General features: G+C 40.0%; 1 protein-coding gene across 2 annotated transcripts in view; it reads left to right on the forward strand.

Moving 5' to 3' along the window:
* LOC117828701 (chemokine-like protein TAFA-2) overlaps positions 1 to 22,033 on the forward strand; it is a 141,731-nt gene that overhangs the window by 118,692 nt on the left and 1,006 nt on the right. For both annotated transcript variants that reach the window (XM_034707073.1, XM_034706320.1), the window contains 2 exons: positions 6,408 to 6,557; positions 7,323 to 7,446. In XM_034707073.1, coding sequence (XP_034562964.1) covers positions 6,408 to 6,557; positions 7,323 to 7,446 — 274 coding nt within the window. The remainder of the gene's footprint in view (positions 1 to 6,407; positions 6,558 to 7,322; positions 7,447 to 22,033) is intronic.

Below are 22,033 nucleotides of genomic sequence, written 5' to 3' on the forward strand. Positions count from 1 at the left end.
AATTTAGTCCTGGTATCAGATCAGATCAGTATCAGTGACAGGTGATACCAAAGCCCCAGTAATCAATATTTGGGTCTAAAAGTCAGAATGTGTGCACCCCTCCTTTTTTTCACCCACATTACAGATATCAAACTAAAAAATCACACAATCTTGTCTGCAACCATTTGTCTTGTAAAGAGATTTAACTGAGCGTCTATTTTTACATTTAATGTTTGAGATTATTTGACAGCTAAACCCTGCAAATGTAGCAGCTTTGATTATGTTGTCATTTAATCCACTTGTGTGTTCAGGTGCTGTTTTATTTTCATGTTTACTAAATGAAATCCTCTAACTTTGCCTTTCATGTAAAATCTCTAAATATAGACCTTGTTGTTAAGCAGACTTTGTCGACCACTTGAATCCTTTTATCGTGTTTTACACCAGCTGTCACAACACACCTGTCACATGTTCAACCCCTCTGCAGGGAGCTGACAAGGAAAGATATGTACCGACGCAGAGAGGAACATTGATTTGAAGCTGTATTATGTTCAGTGACAACACTGCTAACATTAATACCAAGTAGTTTTAAAAACTGCTCCAAAATGTGGATTGTGGGAATGTATCGGCAAAGTTACATAAACATGATTATAAGGAGAGGTTTATCACCTCACCCTAATTCTGTCTATTTGCTGTATTGATTAGTTGAAACTTATGTAGATTACAGTCAGATATGGAAGGGGAGGATAAGTTGAGTTTCCTCCTCACACCTCTGTTTAGATTCAGTTTGCATATTGGTGTTTATCAATCAGCGATCGATGAATCTGATTGTAGAGCTGAGTGCTCTGCTGAAGAGTGGTATTGATCGGTTGGAGGGTTGGGCCTTCTGCCAGTTCTCATTAGTGGTCTCTGTCCTTTCACCTTTCTTCCCCTCTCATCTCTGCCTCTTGCTGATGCGGGGCCCGCTGATTCAAACTGATGACAGTCCTAAGTGCTGTAATAGAATGTATTGATCACAGGTGTTGTGAGTCATTTACACAACTGCCTGGATACACACACAGAGAATACAACCAGGCAGACCTTTCTCCTGCATGTATGTGCTACACATCCTGGCTGCTGTATAAAGAGCAGGTTTGTGCAGAGAACAAGGCTACAGGGTGACCCTGTGGTTAGACAAACCATTTAACAAGCAGACACTCAAAGGTTCAACAGTCCCTCTTTCATTGTCAAAGTGTCCTTGAGTTCAACATTGACCTCTTCGCCGCCATGAGCCGCAGCTCTCGCACATATATGCATCATGTGTGTTTGAGTGAAACATAACGCTGCTGTGTGAGATCTGCCCGCAGCGTTCTCTAAATAATGAATGAATATTAAATGATTTATAGAAACATTCTAGCACATTTTCAATTACTCAAACACTCTTTAAAAGTCTTTTCTTTTATTGTCAAGTAACATTTCATCAGACAGAATCAGAAATTCATGACAAGTACGTTTAAAGTGAGAAATAAAAGATGTGTTAATAAAACATGAACATTCACTAGAGGTTGACAGATTTTTTTAAGGCCGATACAGGTACGAGTAATTGGTGAGTCATGAAACCGAATACCAAATATTCTTAACCGATATGCATCAACAGGAAAAATGTCCAATGTAAATCTGTCATTCATAACACGAGACTACTTCATCACTAATAACTATAGGTGCATATGTGCAACACTAATAAAGCTGAGTTTGTATCTCTGATAATGTGCAGCTCTAATCGTTCATGTTTGTTTTAAACCGGTCGTACAGGTGCTCAGATTTATCTCTTAAGCTGCTGTTGGTAGTTGTGATATAAATATTAGTTCGGGGAGAGATTTTGAATGTCATCACTACCCCTCCCCACCAGATTTTGCCTACTTCTCATGCTCATTCTATGAGGAAGTAATGCCGGCTTCCCAGCAAATCAGGGCAACGTAGTTTTTTTTTTTACCCCATTCCTACCAACTGCACCTAAGTTGGTGTTGCTGTAGTTGATGGTGGGACATGAGGTGAGAAAGGGTGGTGTGAAAACCGACCGAGAGGGAAAGACACATCTGCAGCCTGGCCAAAGCAGCACTTTTTAATCAGTTCATTAATTTTGTTAACGATTCGTAAAATGAAATGTCATTCTGGATAATCAGCCAAATACTGAATATCGGCCCCTGATAATCGTCCAGTCGACCCCTAGTATACATAATTACATCTGCTTTCAAATCTATACAATTATAAGCAGTTAAAACACAGTCAGAGAAGTATCCTTATATTTTAAAGAGGTAAAAAAAAAAAAAGTATGTTATTGATTTTCAATTATTGATATATTAAGGTGACCGGACTTCTTCCCTATTACTGTTGAGAATGAATCACTGTTGTTTGGGGCTTTCGGCAAATCAGGATCAGTATATAAACCAGCCTTGTAATAATAAATTAAGTGTTAATTCATCCTACTCCTCGAGCACATGTACTGTTTATTTATGATAAATATGGCCGATGTTGTTTTTGTTGATTGTTTATTTCTGTGCTGTTTTTTTTTAACATGTTCCAAAATAAAGACATCAATTAAGAAAAGGTTTTTACAGCTGAGTTAACCATCACCTGGATGTTGCTTTACTAGAAAGAAGTGAGATCAGTGTCAGTCTTCTTCACTTGCTCTTCCATAAACGTCAAAACTATTTATGAAATGTTGGCGCTCTGTGAACAATTTTATTTTCACTTCATTTTTCTGTATTTTCTTAAAAAAATTTCAGTGGCATACTTTAATGCTTCTCAGACTGTGAAGTAATATGTCCTCATCCTAGTCATGTTTTTCTCTCGGGCAAAAGCCTCACTATAAATATCTGACCAGCAGTTGTCAGACAGTTCATGCTTGTTTCTTCTATATGGATCGTTACCAGCTTGGCTTGACCCCGGCGCCCTGCTCTCTGACCTCACTTCCTATCCACACTGCATGGTGGTTTCAGCTCCAGCCTCAAGAGTGAGCGACCTCTGCACGCAGCTCCACTTTTAATCAGTAGCTCTCTCCACACGGCCAGACCCGACCAGCCGCTTCCCGCACCTTAATGAGCCCGAGTCTCAAGCTGACCAGCGGCTGCTGGCACTGTACAGCTTTCTTCTCTCAGCACGGCAGAGTGGGTGGACATACAGTAAAAGTACAACCAAGGAGAGACAGTGTATAAGACTTGCAGACAAGGTGAAGAAGACAAACTGAACGAAAAGGACATGAATCAGGGATGATGCAGAAATATATAAGTCATAGGATCCACCACATATCTATAACATTTACGAAGAAGATGCAGGGAGGTCTGATCCGTCACGGATACTGGAAATGATACAGTAGGATAGGATTTCTGTATCCCTCAGACTACCAGATTTATTCCTTACAAAAGTCACACATCATTCAAATGGCATTACAGGATTTTCAAGCAACTGCACAGAGAGATACCAAATAATGTGATTATATCATTTCACTGATCTGCAGTAGTGACTGTAAAGCCCCCCCCCCCCCACCCCCTTTTTTTTTAAGATGTAGGCACAGACATTTTTTTGTGGAGGAAAATCATGTTTGCTGTCTGTCAGAGATGCTAATACAACAAAGTTTGTTTGTAGCCTAATCTGTTGCAAATGCAAGAGTGTGAGGTCTGGAGTAGACTCCTGGAAGAGATTAAATATGTTTAATTGTGCAGGCTGCAAGCAAAATGGTTTCAGGACTGAAAAAAGAGAGACCTAGCATGAAGGCTGGGTGAAAAGCATCGCTCAGTGTTTGTTGATGAGAAAAAAAAATCATATACAAACCTTCACAGGCAAATGTAATATTTATGGGCAGATGTGAAGACCATGTATACGTTTGGTAGAGTGTAGTGAGTTGGGGAATTCAATGATCCAAGGATACAAGATGGACCATGAATGACAGAATGTTTAAGCTTGTGAAATAGCTTTGGAATTAGTGCAGGCATTTTTTCCCTACCCATGCATGACATTTTCAGGGTTGAATAAATCAAACAAACTATACTTATTTGCACGTTTATATCTTTAGAGATTTATTTGTCCATCACCTTTGTGTGTTTTGGTATAAGCAGAGGTATGTGTGGAGGTCTCAGGGGTGGGGGTTGATGGGGAGATACACTTGCCTTAACTATCCGTACTCGTGCACATTATAGCTGCTGCAACTCTCCTATTGTTGCATCAGCCGCACATGTCCTCCAAAATTAACATGAAGCAGACACAAGACGCAGTGTGCACATGAGCGATCTGACAGCAACACGTGTAGTTTGTCCTCCCTATGATCCGGTGATTTGCATCTAGTGTCTTTGCTCATCAGACCTCCTGTGCTTGCCTTTTGTCCACGTGTACCTATCACTAAACAAAGTTGGAATATTCCATCCGAGCCTTCTAACTTCTGAGATTCACTTTGACCGAGGGGCGTGCTGGTGGCTTAGGGATAATAACATGAAGGGCAAGGAGCCTGACCTGTTAGTGCTCAGCAAGTTTCTCCTGGCTGAAAGGCACTCGATCGCCAATTGTTGTCTTGCCTTTTGTGGGAATGTGAATAGCACCTTATTGATTGGTGGCAAAATGTTTTTAATGTTGTAGATGAGATTTTGGATTGCTAAGCTAATGGGAAGATGGAAGCTCCTTTGCAATCTATTTTGCAGTCCAGTCCCAAATTGAACATCTTACGGGTGTAATTAAGGCTTATCTGACGGGAATGTCAGAACTTTTCAAATGCTTTTTTTGTTGTTTTTTTCCCAACAGCCCAATCTGATTGTTGCGTGTAAATACACAAACACGCTCAGAATGACGATGAGCCCATGCAGAAAAGTAATGAATATAAACTAGAGAGCAGTATTGATGTTTGATCAAACTTATTAGCAGTGAAAACAGTGTCCTCCTAATTGATATTGTAATGTTCTTTCACACAAATAAGCAGTTTAGTGATGTTCATTAAGTCATTTTCAAGAGGTATGTGTGTATTTTGATGTTCTGTAACTACATTAGTGTTATCCCATCGGAAATAGTTCACCGCTCGTCCCTCTGGTGGGGTTACAGGGTCAGAGGAGAAGGTGTGTTTCTCAAGGATACAAAGACAGGTGGAGCTGGGTTCAAAGCTCAGCTCCTTCACCTGGGGATGACCTGGATTCACGCAGACATCATGATTGGATGTTTGAAAACAAGAAACAAGAAAAAAGAAACAAGACTGTGCTGTGAAATTACTCAATGCCCCCTGACAGACCTGCTGTGTCCCCCTGTTATCATAGTCTTTGTCGAGCTAGATAACAGGCTTCTTGTAGAAGCTTCAGTTTTACTGTAGAGACAGGAGAGGGCTCATGTTTTGCTTTCTACTTCCTGAAAGAGGCGCGAGAAAGGGTATTTCCTGTTCATTTTAGGATCTTTACCACTACAAAATATTAGTTTAAGATGTATGTGTGAAGTATTTTCACTGTAGTGGAATGATGATGTGGATAAAGCACTAAACCAAAAGTTCAATGTACCGTCTTGTTTATTGTCCTTTGAGCCAAAGCTGTGCTAAATTCTAGTTTGCCAAAGATTAATTTGTGTCCATAAATAGATTAAAAGAAGTCAAAAAGCTTGAACCGCACTGGGTGACATGTTTTTTTACAGCATGTATCTAAACAAATAATAAGTCTGTGTACACCAGAACAGCATCCTCAAGGTTCAAGGTTACTTTATGTCCTGTGAGGGAGGAATTAATCTATAACCCAAATTTCAAAGAAGTTAGGGCGCTGTGTAAATGTTGATAAGAACAGAGTTTGATCTTTTCTCGGGAGTGATCGAGTGAGCGGTTTGTTTTGGCGTAGAGAACTGTCCTATCTATCAGAGGTCATTCGATGTGTCCTTTCAAAATAAAAGCAAACGATATTTAAAAATATAGCGATAATACTGGATATTTTCAAGCAGAGATTATGAACAAAGAAGCCCAGTTCCACTGACTCGTTTTTAATTGGACTAATAGTGGAACACTATTTCAGTGAACACAGATTTTGTTCATAACTCTGATTGAAAATAACCAGAAATCCTTGTTTGGCTTTTATTTTGAAAGGACACATCAGAATGGCCTCTGCCAAAACAAACAGCTCACTTGAGCACTTCTGAATGACTTGCGGTAATTGGTACATTCCTTTTTCATCAGAATCTGCCGTTTGTACATTTGTTTTGGGCTAGTTAAATGTTCCATCGCTTTTAAATTGTCTCAATAAACAAAACAAAAAAGAAAGTGTAAAGTTGAACATCTGAGCGTACAAAGCAGACTTTATTAAGGCCAAAACCTATGATTAATTAATTTATTTGTTACTGCATGATGCTTTGTTAAAAAAGTATAAAAAAAACCAACCTGAATTCCTGTCTCTGAACACCGTCATGTATTCTAACCCTCATGTGTTTTTCCTGTGTTTCAGTTCATGTGAAAGCGGGTACCTGTGAGGTAATTGCTGCACACCGGTGCTGCAACAAGAACAAGATTGAGGAGAGATCCCAGACTGTCAAATGCTCCTGCTTCCCTGGACAGGTGGCGGGAACAACGAGAGCAGCTCCATCATGTGTAGACGGTACGCATGCCTTCTTCTCATTATGGTTCTGGTAATGATTTGTGACTGTCTGTTAATTAGGGAGGAAATGTGCTTCGAAATGGTGCGAAAATGTCACACCTGTCGCTGTATTATGGCAGGAGCGGTTTATTGTTGAAAGCTGAAGAAGAGGAAACACAGAGATATGTATTTTATTGTTCTTACTGTTGTGTCCTGAAGGCTTTATAATCTTCCAAATCAAATCTCCCAGCAGTTATTTGTTCACCCTTTTGTCTGTAGAGGAGATATCAGAGCAGAAGGCCAGGTCATTTCATATCACGTCAAAAGTGGCCTCAGTTACGTGTGAATCGATCCCTATCTCCTCTCCTCACACAGAACGGGCTTCCTCTATTTTGACACTTCTCTTTTCACTTCAGAAATGTCAGGGGAAGCTGTTTTCTCCCCTGCAGGCCTCCTCTGAGCTGCTAAGACCTTGATGCTCCAACCTCTGCTGCACGCTTTATTACCCCCTCCTACGTACAAACATCCACCCGGCTCACACCTGAGCACCTGCTCACAGCGCTCACCGGCTTGACATTGACCCCACAACCCTTTAATTCAGACCTGGAAACACACAAGGGCAGGACTGACGGATCAAAAGACGCTCTCTTCAATCACTGGGAGTGGAGAGAAACCAAAGGCCCTTGTTGCTTCAGACGAGGCTGAACCAGCTACACTTGGTTGTTAATTGCCTCCTGTTCTCCCCTTTCTTCCTGTTTTTTAAATGACCATCTTCTTTTTCCTCAGCATCCATAGTTGCACAGAAGTGGTGGTGCCAGATGCATCCCTGCATGGATGGAGAAGAGTGTAAAGTGCTGCCAGATCTGAAAGGATGGAGCTGCAGTACGGGAAACAAAGTTAGACAACCAAGGTGGGTTTTCTTTCCTTGAATGTTCCTCTCGATATCCTTCAAGTATTCTTCTTTGGAGCCAATGAATTAGAGCCAATGAAATGGACTGTAAAATGCACTGCTTTGGATAATAGTTGTGACCTGAGAATAATGGAGGAGGGCTCTTGAAGTGTTTGAAAGGAAGAGCTAAAGGAAAGAGAGCACAGCAGACTTTTTTTTTTATATCTACTTGAGATGAGAGCAGAGCGGAGCAGAGTAGAGTAGGAGGCAGCAGGAGAAGAGATGTGACTCACAGGGGAGAGGCAGTGAAGTGTTTCTTAAAGCAGTCGGCTTACAACAGTAGAAAAGGGTCAGTTAGGTGCTGCTATCTATTTAGCATCAGCTGGGACTTTGTTGGGGAAGTGTTACTACTTTTCTTTTGTTGTATTTGTACTTAAGTAGCTTATTTCATAGTAAATCTGAATGTGGATCCAGGAGCTCATTCTGAAATGTCGAGGAGAGAATGAGCAACTTTTTGGAGGAGTGAGGTCTCTGGTTAAGCTGCTGCCAAACTCCTATGCAACACTCGAAATCCAAATACCTCTGAAAAAGTCTAAGATTTTTAAGCCCTCTTCTACAGATGTCCTGCCTGCTTCTGGTTAAACGTTTTCTCTTAAGATATCAAGTGTGGTTTAGTTTGTTTAACAGAACAATTGTCTTCATTTAGACTTGAAAATCATTGAGAACAAAGCCCTCATTTACAATGACGTTGAGCATGTAAAAGAAACATTAAAATGCAAGACAAGCAAATAAAAAAGAGATGATCAATCAGAGTTTAAAAAGTTTACAACTTAGGATTTTTAAAGTGCTTTGTAGTGAGTTCCAAGCATCCATCCATCCATCCATTATCTTGACCGCATATCCCGTTAGGGGTCACGGGGGGTGGAGCCAATCCCAGCTGACTTTGGGCGGAAGGCAGAGTACACCCTGGACAGGTCGCCAACCTATCACAGGGCAAACATGCAAAGACACAATCATTCAGCATACACTCACACCTATGGGCAATTTAGAGTGACCAATGAACCTTGTGAGCATGTTTTTGGACTGTGGGTGGAAGCCAGAACCCGGAGAGAACCTACGCATGCACAGGCGAGAACGTGCAAACTCCACACAGAAAGGCACCTGCCCGATTGGGGACTCTAACCAGGAACCTTCTCACTATGAGTCAACAGCATCATCCAAGCTCTGGTGCAGTTTTACAAAAAGGTACATTGCCTGCACTCAGACAGCACTCTTTTGATCTTTGAACGATTCAAAGAACTTTACATCTACGCAATCTGATTGCAGAGGCTGGTATGCACAGTGCACAACCACTCACTCAATCACTACTAATCACCCTCACACATCCACAAACCTCTGGCTATACCATTCAGTGTCTTGCCCAAGGACACACAAACATGTAGACTGATGAGCTTGGATTGAATCACTAACCTTTCAATTGCTGGACAACAACCTCTAGCACTGTGCCACAGCCTGAAAACATATATTTAAGTCATCCTTCAAGTTTTAAGAATATGCAGAGTAAGAACTAATGAGATTAGAAATAAATAATGAATGGTCTAAAGATTTTTTTTAGTGCAAAGAAGCAAAATGACTTTGCAGATGCTTCAGTGGGTTGTCTTTGATTTTTGTTTAGTTAGAATTATTTTCTGTGTCTGATGTTGAAACAAGGGATGTTTGCGTTTAGTCAACTAATGATCAATGAGATAGAGCCGTATGGAGGCTGTTTCTGGTTAGACAGGCAAGTAGCATAACATCTCTACCAGAGCGATGTGTAACAAGCATAGGCAAGTGGATGTTAACCTGCAAGGCGGACTGAAGGTTGGTGGTGCTACCTCTGTTGATGTTAGCCACACTCAGCAAACTAATTTGACGTAATTGACCTGCAGATTCTGTGTCTCCGTGTTTAGTTGTGAATAATTAATTGTTGAATTTGAGTTTCCATTTTAACAACTAGGACTTTAGTCACTTCAGAACATCCCTAGTGGAAACTGTCTACTGAACTCTGTAGCAAACTTAACAACCAGACTAAGGCAGCTTCAACAAATGCTGTTTTGTATTTCCAGGTGGAGTCTGGGAATAATATGTCTATTTGTCCCACTTCAACATGTCTGTCACAGGTTTAGATATCCTGTATTTAAGAGCAAGCTGCAGTCCAAATGTATAATGCTCTTACTCAGGTTATTTCTGATTTAGCTTATCCAAGAATCTAATGGATTAGCTAAAGCAGTTTTGTGATGAACGACTTGCTATCAGTCTGGAAAATCAGAAACCCTGATGTGGACCCACGCAGTGCAGACACACTGGATGAAAGCCACCAGAAAACTGTCAGCATAGGGGCTCTCACAAACCGGTCCCTCCTCACTTCCTCTAAAGTCTGTTTGAAGTCCCTCCCACAGCTGAACGAAGCACCCTTCTTAAGGTGGAGGGATCAGATGCAGTGCAGGAACTTTATGGAACCTAAGCAGTTGACTTGATTGAGCATTTAGCATTAGCTTATCACATAAGTCCAAAACATGAGAAAACATCCCCATCTTCTTTGGTGATATTTCTTTCTCATAGAAATCTGATTATTCTCAATCTGGTGTTTATAATCTGTCGAATTTTTAGCCCCTGTAGAATGTAAAACACATGGAGGGTGTAAGACTAAAAAGGGGTTAATAAGAGTGTAATGTAAACTTTAAGATTTTTGCACCTTATGATTGCATCATTTATCTGATAAAGCAGTCACAACACAGATTTTGATTCACAGTGCGCCTTGCATGACTAACGATGAAATGTGTGACGCCTAGTGAGTAAGCAACATCCAATGCAGACTCGTTGTTCAAGGGTCTGACAACCCCCTCTAACTCCAAACTCTGAGGTTTCATCCAATGTTGCAGACTGTAAGTGTGTAGTAAGAGAGTGTAGGGAGCGTTTTGAGAAAGGCCCAAAGAGTTAACTAACATTGATCACTGCAGCTTCATCATAAAACTACAGTGTGAAGACAAACAGAGCAGAACAGCTAGAAACAAATATTCAAAGATGTCTCTTTGATTCTGTCTAATTGAAGTGAACTACAGCTGTGATAGAAGCCTTCTATTCAAGCAATATTTTGTGTCGAGACAAAACCAGAAAGCAGCCAGCTGTTAATGCTTCCTGAGAGAGTGAGTGCAGAAATCATTAAATATAGATCAGATATTTAATAACAGGCTTTATCTTTAATCTGGAAATTTACTACATGAATAAAAACTTCCCAAACACAATAAATGTCGAGTTTGAATGAGATTGGATTTGTTTCTCTGAAATCCAGAGATACCTCTGCATTATTTTTATTATTTTTTAGCTTTTAATATTAAAAAAGAACCTGTGGAGCTTTTAGTAACTTTGTGACATTATGAAGACTTTTCTGTTAAACTGATGCCACTTTTACAGCATTGATGAATTTTCATGCCTGTGATTGAACAGTGATAAGCACTCATGAATAATGTGTACTTTGATGTAAAAGCTGAGAGCCGTTGTTATTTAAAGAGACGAACTGCAAACAGAATATTTAGTGTCAAAACTCCTCATGAATAAACATGATGTGTCATATTAATTTATGCAACCAAACATAAGTGTTTGTGTGGACCCGCCGTATAATCTCACAACACGTCTGAATTACAGGGTTGGAAGAACATGTGTCAGTTTGATTCACTTGGAAAGTGATAATGATATATATTTATTATTAATTAGAAACAAACTCTCAGATGAGAACAGGAATCATATGGATATTAATAGATGGAATAAACAGAGGGAGGATACTATCAGGGGACTCGGTTCTCGCCTGGTGATTTGGGTGACAAATGAGATATGAATGCACGCAGCACATGACAGCTTTACAAATGGAAAATCAATTATCACGTCTGTAATAAACAGCAGGATTGTACACCCATGAGTTCATTGGTACAAATTGGAAAAAGCAGCCACTGGGGAATCACACAACAACACTGTTGACTGAGCAGAAATCTGCCGCACATGTTCATCATCTTCAGGGTGTATAGCATGAAAACTACAAGGGACCACATTTACAATGTTATATAATGTCTGATGTAGTAACACACTATATATCATGTAATATGAAATTACTCTCAAATCAAAAGAGTGACATTTATCTTCTCAGAGCAGTGTTTCTTTGAAGCTCCTCTGAGAAACTTTTAGTTAGTGTCGATTTTGGCGCCCCCTGTGAGCAAAGATGTTCATCTCATCACTTTTCTGCTCTTATTCTGAACCCAAGGTAACAATAAGAATGCAAATAAGTGATATGATTCTTGACATGTTGTGCAAAACAAATATAGGTATAGGTTACAGAAAGACAGATCAGAGATAGGGGGGGAGTAGAAGTCACGTGTTGTACGCATTTTGAAAAGGTAGGTTTTGAGTCGATTTTTAAAGTGATGTTTTTGGGTGTTTTTGCCTTTATGGATAGAAAAGCTGGTGGGAGACTGGAAATGTGGGGAGTAGAGAGGTAGGGGAATACATGCAACAAATGGTAGCGGCCCGGAGTTGAACCAGGGATCACTGCGACAAGGACTATAGCCTCTGTACGTGGGGCCCACACTTAGACCGCTAGGCCAATGGCGCCCAAGTGGATTTCTATATGAGAGAAGAGTCAAAGTTGTGGATGTTTGGAGGGAGGGAGTTCCAGAAAGTTGGGGCAGTGATGGCAAGGGCTCTGTCCCCCAGGGTGCGGTGCCTGGTCTTGGTGATGGGAAACGAGTTAGGGAATGGCGTTTGTGATGATTGGTCAGGTATGCGGGGGCAAGGTTATTTAGGGCTTTGGAGGTGATGAGCAGGATCTTGAAGTGGATTCACTGCTGCATGGGGAGCCAGTCAAGGTAGTGTTTCCGTCAAAAAATCTCCTCCAGCTTTCTTTTTAGTCAAATGTGTCACTCATGTTGAATATTTGCTGTTGAAAATCTAAAGACAGGCTGTTTCTTCAGTGTGCCGTCAATCATCTGGTCTGACACCTTCCCCCCTTCAGCAGTTTGTTTGTAAAAATCACATGGTATGGATGGTTCAGTCTTGTTGCTGATGGTCTAGTTTGCTTTTATAAGTCATAACAAGGCTTCAGTATAAATTACAATCTGTTCACAATCAGTTAAACTCCTGACAGGGACCATAAATAAACAAGCTTCACGAAAAGACGTCTGAAATCTAATCCAGAGACAGATTGATAATTATCTCACTCTCTTAACACAACCCCAACTTTTATTCAGTAATTGCAAAAACATGGTGTCCTATTTTATTGATTAATCAATCCTTTAATTTATAAGTTTTATCCAGGGTTGACCCTGCTTAGCTTCTTGTATCAGATGAGATATGTTTGGGGTGGTATCAACACGAGCATGTAGAATTGTTTGCAGGCGAGATTCTGTTTCACTGATCTCCCTGATTGCCATGAGTAATGAGTGTCTTGCCTGTTTCCGGCGTCAGGTGTGAAGTAGTAGTCAGCCAGATGTCGGTCAAAATGTCAACAGCTACTCCAACACAGCCTTCAAAAATCTTCTGAACCACAAATTGTTCTTTTTATCTACAATTTCTAAAATATGTGAAGGGTCTTTTCAATCAGTTTTTCTACTGATGATGAAACTGAAACTTGATGTCGGTCACTGAAACCTGAGTGGGAAAAAAAGCATTTTTACCATTTCAAGCCCAATTTTTTCAGAGGTTGAAAGGGTAAGAGAGAGCAGGCCTGTGCCTGGTCCTGCCTTTGAAAAGTCAGAGGAGGGCTTGCATATGACTTCAAAAGTGCCAGCCAGAAGCAAAACAATGGGAAAGCCAGCGCAGGGAAAGACAAACAGACAACAAACAAAAGTCCCCCAGGAAGTCAAATCGTCGAGTGGGATGTGCTGAGACAGGGTGAAGGGCTCGAGCTGTAGCACTTCCAGAGATTAATAGAGGTTACGTGGACGTGTGTTTTGGGTTTCGGGCGTGGTAGACCTGAAGTGGATGGTAGGTGAGAAAGGGAGGGCACTGTGGGCCCTTGGCCATCCATCACAGCCCAGTGTTTGACTCACCAAACGCCTGTAGTTGAGCCGCCTCTTCCATTATTCATGGCTACAGGAGGCCTAGACGAAGCAGAGCTTTTTATTTTAGCCGGGTTAATAATTCATGCCCTCTCACACAGCCACAGGAAAGCAGAAACAGAGGCACAGACAAGCAGGGGTCCAGGTGGCTAGTAGAACCCGTCAGAACCTTGACTCCTTTTTGATTTGGGAGTCAGCGGGGGTCGCTCTATGCTTGTGGCCCTGCTGCCTCCCACAGAGAGCCAGCGAGGGATGGCCTTAGTGTGCTGGAAGGGCTACGTGCCAGAGCTTCCTGGACTGTTAACATCACTCTGGGGAATAAATAGAGGCTGTACTGAGGATCAGGATCAGGCACTCAAGTATTTCATTTGTGAGGTGGCAATTTCCTCCAAGAGGAAGTTCCTAATAAATGTACCTGGATATTCAAATATGGAGATTATCAAACTTTTCCTGCTTAGTGAATGGAATAAAGATTTATTTGAAATACTTTTGTTAAATATATCAGAGTTTAGTCAAATCCAGTGTCAAGTTGTCAAAGCAGGTCTCTTAGATTTATAGATGATGTCCAAGTGGAGCTTTTATTTGCAAGTTGCACGTCCACGACAACCCTTTTGGGACTATCAATGCCAACTGTTTAAAATTAAGTTGCATTTCTACATTTTGCAATACTGCTGCGTCTTTTCAAACAGCAAAACAAAAAAAGACAGAAAAAGCAATACCAACATTTAAGTTGTGTCCATTCAAAGCCCCCAGGCAGCAAGGTGAAGATTCAGACCTACAGGTTTATGAGTTTTTAGTCTTTGGCAAAGTTTAGTCCAAAAGTGCAGAGATCTAAGTCTAGTCCCAGACTTTACTTATAAGTGCAGTTATTTCTTCCTTGCAGTGGAGTGTATATTAGATCAACTTTTTTGAGTGGGGACTTTTATCCTTTATTAGAAAGTTAAGCTTTGAGAGAAAGGAAATGTCAGGAGAGAGTGGGGGATGACATGCGCCAAATACTGCCTGGACAGCGAATCGATCCTGTAATGAGGGTGGTAGCCTCTCTACATGAGCCACCTGCTCTACCAACAGAGCTAAAACGGCACCCCACAAGACAGGGTTTCCAAAACTCCATTTGGGGGGGAAAAACAGACTTTGTGTCTTTCAGTTGATTGTTTTATTTCATTAATTTCATCTATGTGCAGATCACATGTTCTCCCCTTGCATGCAGGGGTTAATTAGGTTGAACAATTAATTAGTGAAGGTAGATTGACCCTAGATGTGAGTGTTGGCCTCCTTGCTAACAGCTACAATGTGCCTACCCGTCGGTCAAGTCAGCTGTGCGACTTATTATGCAAAAATTGTAACCTTGATGTCTTCAAAATGAATGAGTAACAAATAATTTACCAAATATACAATGTGTAAGAAAAAAAATCTATTCAGGCCATGAACATGTTTTGCATAAGGCTGGTAACATGTTTATTCCTGCTTTGAAAGTGGTCACTTCAGAATGGTGTTATATATTGTTATAGGCAATTCCATGGCTTTTAGACACCGCCTCATGTGGACAGTTGAGGAACTGCAGTTTTGAGCACTTTCACTTCGGCTTCACTTTATTCTGTATTCTTTATTAGGATCCTCATTAGCCTCCACAGTGTTGTTGCTAGTTTTCCTGGGGTCCATACAACAACTTTTTAACACTGGTGATTTTCACTTGGTTGGGATATGCTCAATATTCCTGGAGACGTCAAACTTTAAACCTGAACAGCCAAAGCTCGGCTCTGGCTTTAATGTAAGATTTGTCAATCTTGTCCTGATATCCTGATTTTACTTGACCTATTTTTATGGTTCATTTAAATAAATTATAAGGTGATTTGTTATACCTTTTACCGTCACATTATTGGATAAGGTGTTGCCTCTTTGATCATAACTCCACTGACTTATCTCTTTCTTTCACACTGTGTTAAGTCTGAAGTCCTCAGCTTTGTTAAATGCTTTGTCTACATCAGATATATTTTTGTATGGTTGGTTAATTTTTTAAGTAGTTGTAGTTCATGTTTTTTTTTTTTGAATGATTACACAACCCTCCATTTCAGTGCGTGCATCATATAAATAATTTATTTTGTGATGTGCAGCGGGGGGCTACTGTTGATAAAAATGATGGTGTCGCTTCACCTCATGATGAAGTCACATCAATAAATCAGAAGTCCTGACACCCTGCAGGCCTCCTCCAGGACAAGTGCAGTTGTTCCCTCTTTCTCTGCATGTCCGGGAGTAGCCAGTTTTATAGTCCTGCTGGTAATGTCAGGAATTATAACCCCAGCAGCTCCTGCTTTCACTTCCTATCAATCAGAGGAGGAGAGGGCAAAAGAACCACTGAGCCTGTCCTCCTGACAGGTGCTTTGATGCTTGTTCAGAACGTGTGGACGGCTGATGATGGATGGCTGTCTGAGGTACATGGATTTTCAAGGCGCAGTGGAAATATGTCTTAAATTTAGTGGACCACTGTGTGTGTTTTGCCCTGGTAACCTTTATGACATTCAGCTTAAAAAAGTTTATTACACTGCAGACTTAAAATCTTGTTTAATTTCATACCACTGATTTTGAACCGTGTGTCAGTTTTTAGCTTTCACTCCTCTCCATCAGAAGCAGGAGCTAAATAACTCTATTGGTGATTGATTTGGTTTTTATGGCCCATTAAGACATCACTGGAGGCTGACTCTGACCGTGCAATTTGCAAATTTAGAGGAACATTGCAACCAGAAATAATACATTTCAATGAAAGTCTTAAAGTATAAGAAAAGACGATTTCAATCCAAAGAAAAGTTCAGCTTTTTCATACCTTTATTCAAGTAGTAATGATACATGAGCATATGCACACACATGTTGTGCATCAGCAGCTCTCCATCAAACGTAGGGTCTTAGTTTGTTTGTCAGTGTCTTTGAACCAACAGCTGACCAGTCAAGTGTGCTCTTTCATCCTCAAGCGATTTAAGCCTTAAACTTTGAAGAGCTGCTCTCTGTTCTCCTGATTCCTTTTAGTGTGTTTACTCACCGATAACCCTCACAGTGACACCCACAACACTGCAGCACACTAATTGCTTTAATAAGGTTACTCTTTTCTTCAGTTCTTTTCTTTGCTTTATGCAGGGTTTTTTATACCTCTTATCCCTTTCACTCTCCCTGTATAAGTAAACATTTCCTGTAAAAGCTGCTCCTGTGACGAAAACTGTGTTTTATTTGTTTATTTTAGGGCTGGATCCCATTTAAGGTTTTCCTAGTTCATTAGCAACTGTTTGTCAAAGCCAATAGTTGATTCTTCTTTGTACATTTATAATTGGCCTGTTATTTTTGACTGGCTATGAAACAGACCTAAATGAACAGTGATGCCTCATTTTGACCTTCAAAAACAAACAAGACCGTTAATGAAATGTTTATTTATCTATATTGTCATTTGTAACAACTGTGAGGGGGTAGGTTTAACAGCACACTGGAGTAGCAGCCTTTTTTACTGCAAATATTTACAGTGAGGGATACATTTAACTATTAAAAGAATATGTATAAAACTAAAATCTTCTAAAATTTATATGGTACCACTTTGATCAGGGGGGGCGCCAAAATCAACACAAATAGAAACTTCCTCAAAGCAGCTTTAATTATACAATGGTTTTATTTGTCGTTGAGGGCTGAAAAACTATTTTGGCCTGAGAGACATTGTAAAGACTAAAACTGTTACACTGTGCTACATTACAGAAAATAGCCATAAACAAGCCTTAAGAATATCAATTTTATGGCCAAGGCAGAAAGTCGGACATCAAACAACAATGCCAACAGCTAATGTGGTTTTATTCTGGATGTGCCCAAGAACCAGTACAGAGACTCAATGTTATTCTGACGAAGTCTCTGTGCGACCATGTTCCTCTCAACTGTAGTTGCGACACTGCTGGTTTTTAAAGGCTGTTTAAGCTAGCTTTAGCATGCCCCATGGCAGTTAATATAAAAAAAGAATGGTCGTCAGTTGTAGAGGTGAATAGCTGTGTGCATTCAAACAATGGTCATTTTTCTTTGATGCCATGCTGACAATGGTAAGCTAAGATGCTGTTAGCCAGGCTGCAGTAGTGTCAGGTTTATGATGAACAATTAACATATCGCTAGGTTTGAATTTCACCATTGATTGTTTAAAAGACACAAAATAGGGATATCTGGTCTGATTTGAACCTAAAATAAGAAATTTGATAGTCCATGAGATACATTCAGGCATAAGCCAATGATAGCATTAAGTTACTAACTTGCTGGTGTTAGCTAGGTAGCAGGTGAAGAATCACAATGCTTGTTTGTGTTACACCATTAAAATATAGAGTGGTACATTTCTTGCTAATATAATTATATCTACAAAGCATCAGACTGAACCAAGTGATAGAGCCTAAATACAAAACTCTGGACAGATTCACAGTTGGAAATCTGTTTAATGAGAAACAAGGTCCAGAAACAGCACAGACACAAGTGCCCAAAAACAAGAGACAAAAGAAGAATCGAAAAAATATACATAAACGGGTCAAATCTGTAAAACTAATAGTACAAGGAATGTTGGAAAGCTTACATAGAGGTACAAAGCAAACTGGCACAGAAGGAAATGAAGACTGATTTTATTCATGCATGGGTAGTGGGGACTGTTAGACCCAGGTGAAACACATTAGGGTAATCACAGAGGAAGGAAACACAGAAAGGCAGGAAGTAGAACCTCTGCAATGAAAGACAATATACAAAAATAAAACGGAAATCACAAGACATGAAACATGAAGGTAACAAAAAAGCTTGACTATCCTGGAGACGTGACGGGAAGTAATTGAAAGCTAATGTTAGCTGTTATTTAATTGTAACTAATATACTAATTAGTCATCAAATGTGTTGTTTCACCTTCAACTATTGCCTGATAACCTTACACATTTTCACTGTCAATTTCCCTTTTCAGTTGCCTATCAAATGGGGATGAAGCAGTGCAGATGTCATTCATACAACCTCTGACCAGGAGCAAAGCAGTACATACATATAGCATAGCAACATTTGAGCCTCCCAGTCATCATCAGAGAAAATTGGCGGCCATATAGGCATTATAAAACGGGAGAAATCTGTCTCTGATGTTTAAACTGAAAAGATAAAAACTTTCAATATTACAATAATCCGCTTTCATGTTCGTGTAATTTCTTTCTGTGTTGAATTTGGGGCCACTACAGGAGATCCAAAATATTGCTGCCAGAAAGAATGTGCCAGTGTCCTTTTCTAAAAATGTTTGCCTACAACAATGCTGGAACCAAACAACCTGGATTAATATCACGCATAAATGTTTGTCTACAGCCTGCTGCTGCAACAGTAGCAGGACCAAATAATTTTCATACGCTCCCTCACACCCATGATTCCCGAGGATTGTCACATGGAGGTGAAAATTAAATTGTGGCTCCCCAAACAGCGAGCAGCGTGTTTCAGCTGCAGCTCAAAGCAGCAGAAAAATCACACTTCCACAAACTATTAGAAATGCACTGCTTGGAAGACTGATTGTGTTTGGTAAACCTGTTGTCGGTTCATCTTGTGTAACCCTGTAACTCTGAATTTAATCACAATAATTCCCTGATATTCTCACATGAGCACCTGTGTTCAGTCTGTGTGTGTATGTGTGTTCGGCGGTGCCTCCTACATCAGAGGGCATGTCAAAAAGTTACCCGTGTTCTACTTTTAAAGGACAAACCAACAAGGAACAACATTCACCTCGCAGAGTATTTTTAGAGTTATGCTTAAAGTGAGAATAGTACAAACTGAATCTTTCAGTCTTTGGCTTAATATTCATGGAAACGTCTGAGAATACTTATGCCAGCAGTATGCCATCATGAATAATAATATTCCTCCTGTTTGCATGGGAATCACTGAGCATGATGTACATTGCTTTACATCTGACTCGGAGCTACACACTATCTTCTCACTTTTTCTCTGTGTAGCACCACAGATGTTTGAATTCTAAACAAGCCATCTGGGAGTATACACACCTTGAACCTGTCAGGCTTGTGACAGACAGGATGTAGATGGGTGTGAAGCACAAAGCAAGAGTTTGTATGGATGAAGAAGCCACTAATGGAAGAAGAGCTGAGGCGATTGATCAACCAAGAAGTCGATACATATACAAAAACAATCTGTGTGGCTGAGCTAAATGCTACTAGCAGTATGTTCATGTTTAAGCTGACATGATGCTTTTCTGATGTTGAACAGATATTGTTCACTATGGTCCATATGGTAGCTGAGGGTGTTCGCATGGAAATGGTAGCATTTAGAACAACGTATAGCTGGCTTTGCAGGAGTCTGAACATGAACTGGACTTTTGGATACCTTGAATTTGTGTTTTTTTTTTTGTTTTTTTTAGAAATATATATATATATATATTTTTTTTTATTAACAGTTTAAACAAAACATATACACTTGGCTCACATATATCATGGTTAACAATGAAGTTAAGTTAATAAAGGTGTCAGGCCCAGGATTGACAATGTGTATTGCAGAGGTGCAAAAAATAAAAGGAAAAGAAAGTATAGGAATAGATAAATGCAAAATAATGATAACAATAAAAAGTTGTGTCTACAGCACAAAGCCTCTTGTAAGAATAGTGGAAACATTTAGCCCAATATATACCAGGAAGGGTTCCCATGTTCTACGCAAAAAACGTCTCTGGAATGTAGTTTACATGTTAAGCAGTCCAGTAGGACATATTCAAGTATAACTCTCTGCCATTGTACCTTGGAAGGGACTCTGTAATCCAATTTAAAATAATACATTTTCTGGCACAGAAAGTTAACATCTTATAAAGTTCCCTCTTATATTTGTCAGTAACAGTAGCATTAGGTATACCAAGAAGTAATGACAATGGTCCACCTTTGGTATTAATATGTAGGATCTTGTTCATTTCTTGTTCGATGATCTACCAGAACCGCTGGATTTTTCTATGACCATAGGCAGTGTGTGAGACTACCGGTTTCTGTCTTACACTTTGGACATTGTGGGGATGCATTTGGGTTAAATTTATGGCTTGATGTGTATTAATGATGACTGGTGCTAGATGGACTGTAACGGGGGAACCACAGTGATTCCAAGGGAGCATGAATAACATCAAATTCAAAAAAATTCAAAATCAAAACCAAATGTGTATCCCTCCTGGGTGCAAATGTGCATCAATTGTGTGCTTGTCAATAACTACTTGGGTTAACAAATTATTATACCTTTTGTTTTTCTCTGCCCAGAATGCTGGTCACATATTATGTCTAAGCTGTAGCACAGCCACTCTCCAACAGCCAAGGTTGTATCTCCAGTAAATGGAAACTGCTATAATGCTGATGTAAACAAGCATTTAGGAAAGATGATTTAGCAGTGTGGCACAGCTTGTCAGAATTTTGATCTAGAAGATGGAGATAAAGTTGTATGTAGGCTGTGTCTGGGTAATCTGGAGTATAACGACTATACCAGGGCACAAAGGTATGTGGATGTTTACCTGCTGGAAGGACCAAAGGATGGTGGTGCTAGCTCTTCTAATGGTAGCCACACTCAGTTTGTGTTTGATACACTTTGCTATTTTGACAGTTTTTTTGCGGGGGTCTTTTCTCACCTTTAGACTGGTCAGTTGTGATTTAAATTTCCATTTGAACAACAAAGAAAATCACACAGTGTGGCTTTAACATTGGGTTGTTAAGTTGAACGTGCCTTCTCCTTAAATTTTGCTAATTTCTGACCTGCTCCCATGAAAAGCACGTTCTAGTTTGAGATCTTGAAGGCAGCTCTTTCCTTGGCAGCGTTGAGTCAAACGCTTCCAGACTTTTTGAATATTACAACAAGATGTTGTATCAGTTGCTGCCATGTCGTTGTGTTTTACCTATTGTTTCCCTGTGGCTGTTTTGCATATGTTACACTCAGCAGGGGTAATAAGGCGGTGAGATGTCTCACTCCTTATAACTTATTTTGTAATGTTTTGTTTACCTGTTGCCTCCCAGTTGCTGTGTCACATGCCCCTCTCTCAACAAGGGTAATAAGGATGCAAGATTTCTCATTCCTCAGCAATTCAACTCCAGAAAAACGATATTATGTCCGTGCACAGCATGAAAACATGTGCAATGCCGTCCCCAACGACTCGTCAACTTTTAATTCATCAGCGGCTAATTTTGTCATCGATTTTTGTTGACTATGTCAACAAATTGTTGCACCCCTACTTGGGATTAAGAGGGCCAAAATGATCTCTGAATTAATTGAGAAGTTATCTTCAGACTAAATGGTGATGAAAATATTCTTGAGGTGCAGCCCTTATTAAGACAACGTTATAATGTCAAGCCTTTGGCATGGAGACAAATTATTACCGAGAAAAACTGATAGTGTTGTCTAGACAGTGTTTAAAAACAGTTATGCTTTTATGCTCAATTTGTATTATCCCTAACATATTTGTTTACACATCAAACTAGTTTTTTATCCAGATTTGATCATGGCAACAATTCATATTTGTTAAAAATGACTCAGCT

This window comes from Notolabrus celidotus, chromosome 1 (assembly GCF_009762535.1).
Source record: "Notolabrus celidotus isolate fNotCel1 chromosome 1, fNotCel1.pri, whole genome shotgun sequence".
NCBI lineage: Eukaryota > Metazoa > Chordata > Actinopteri > Labriformes > Labridae > Notolabrus > Notolabrus celidotus.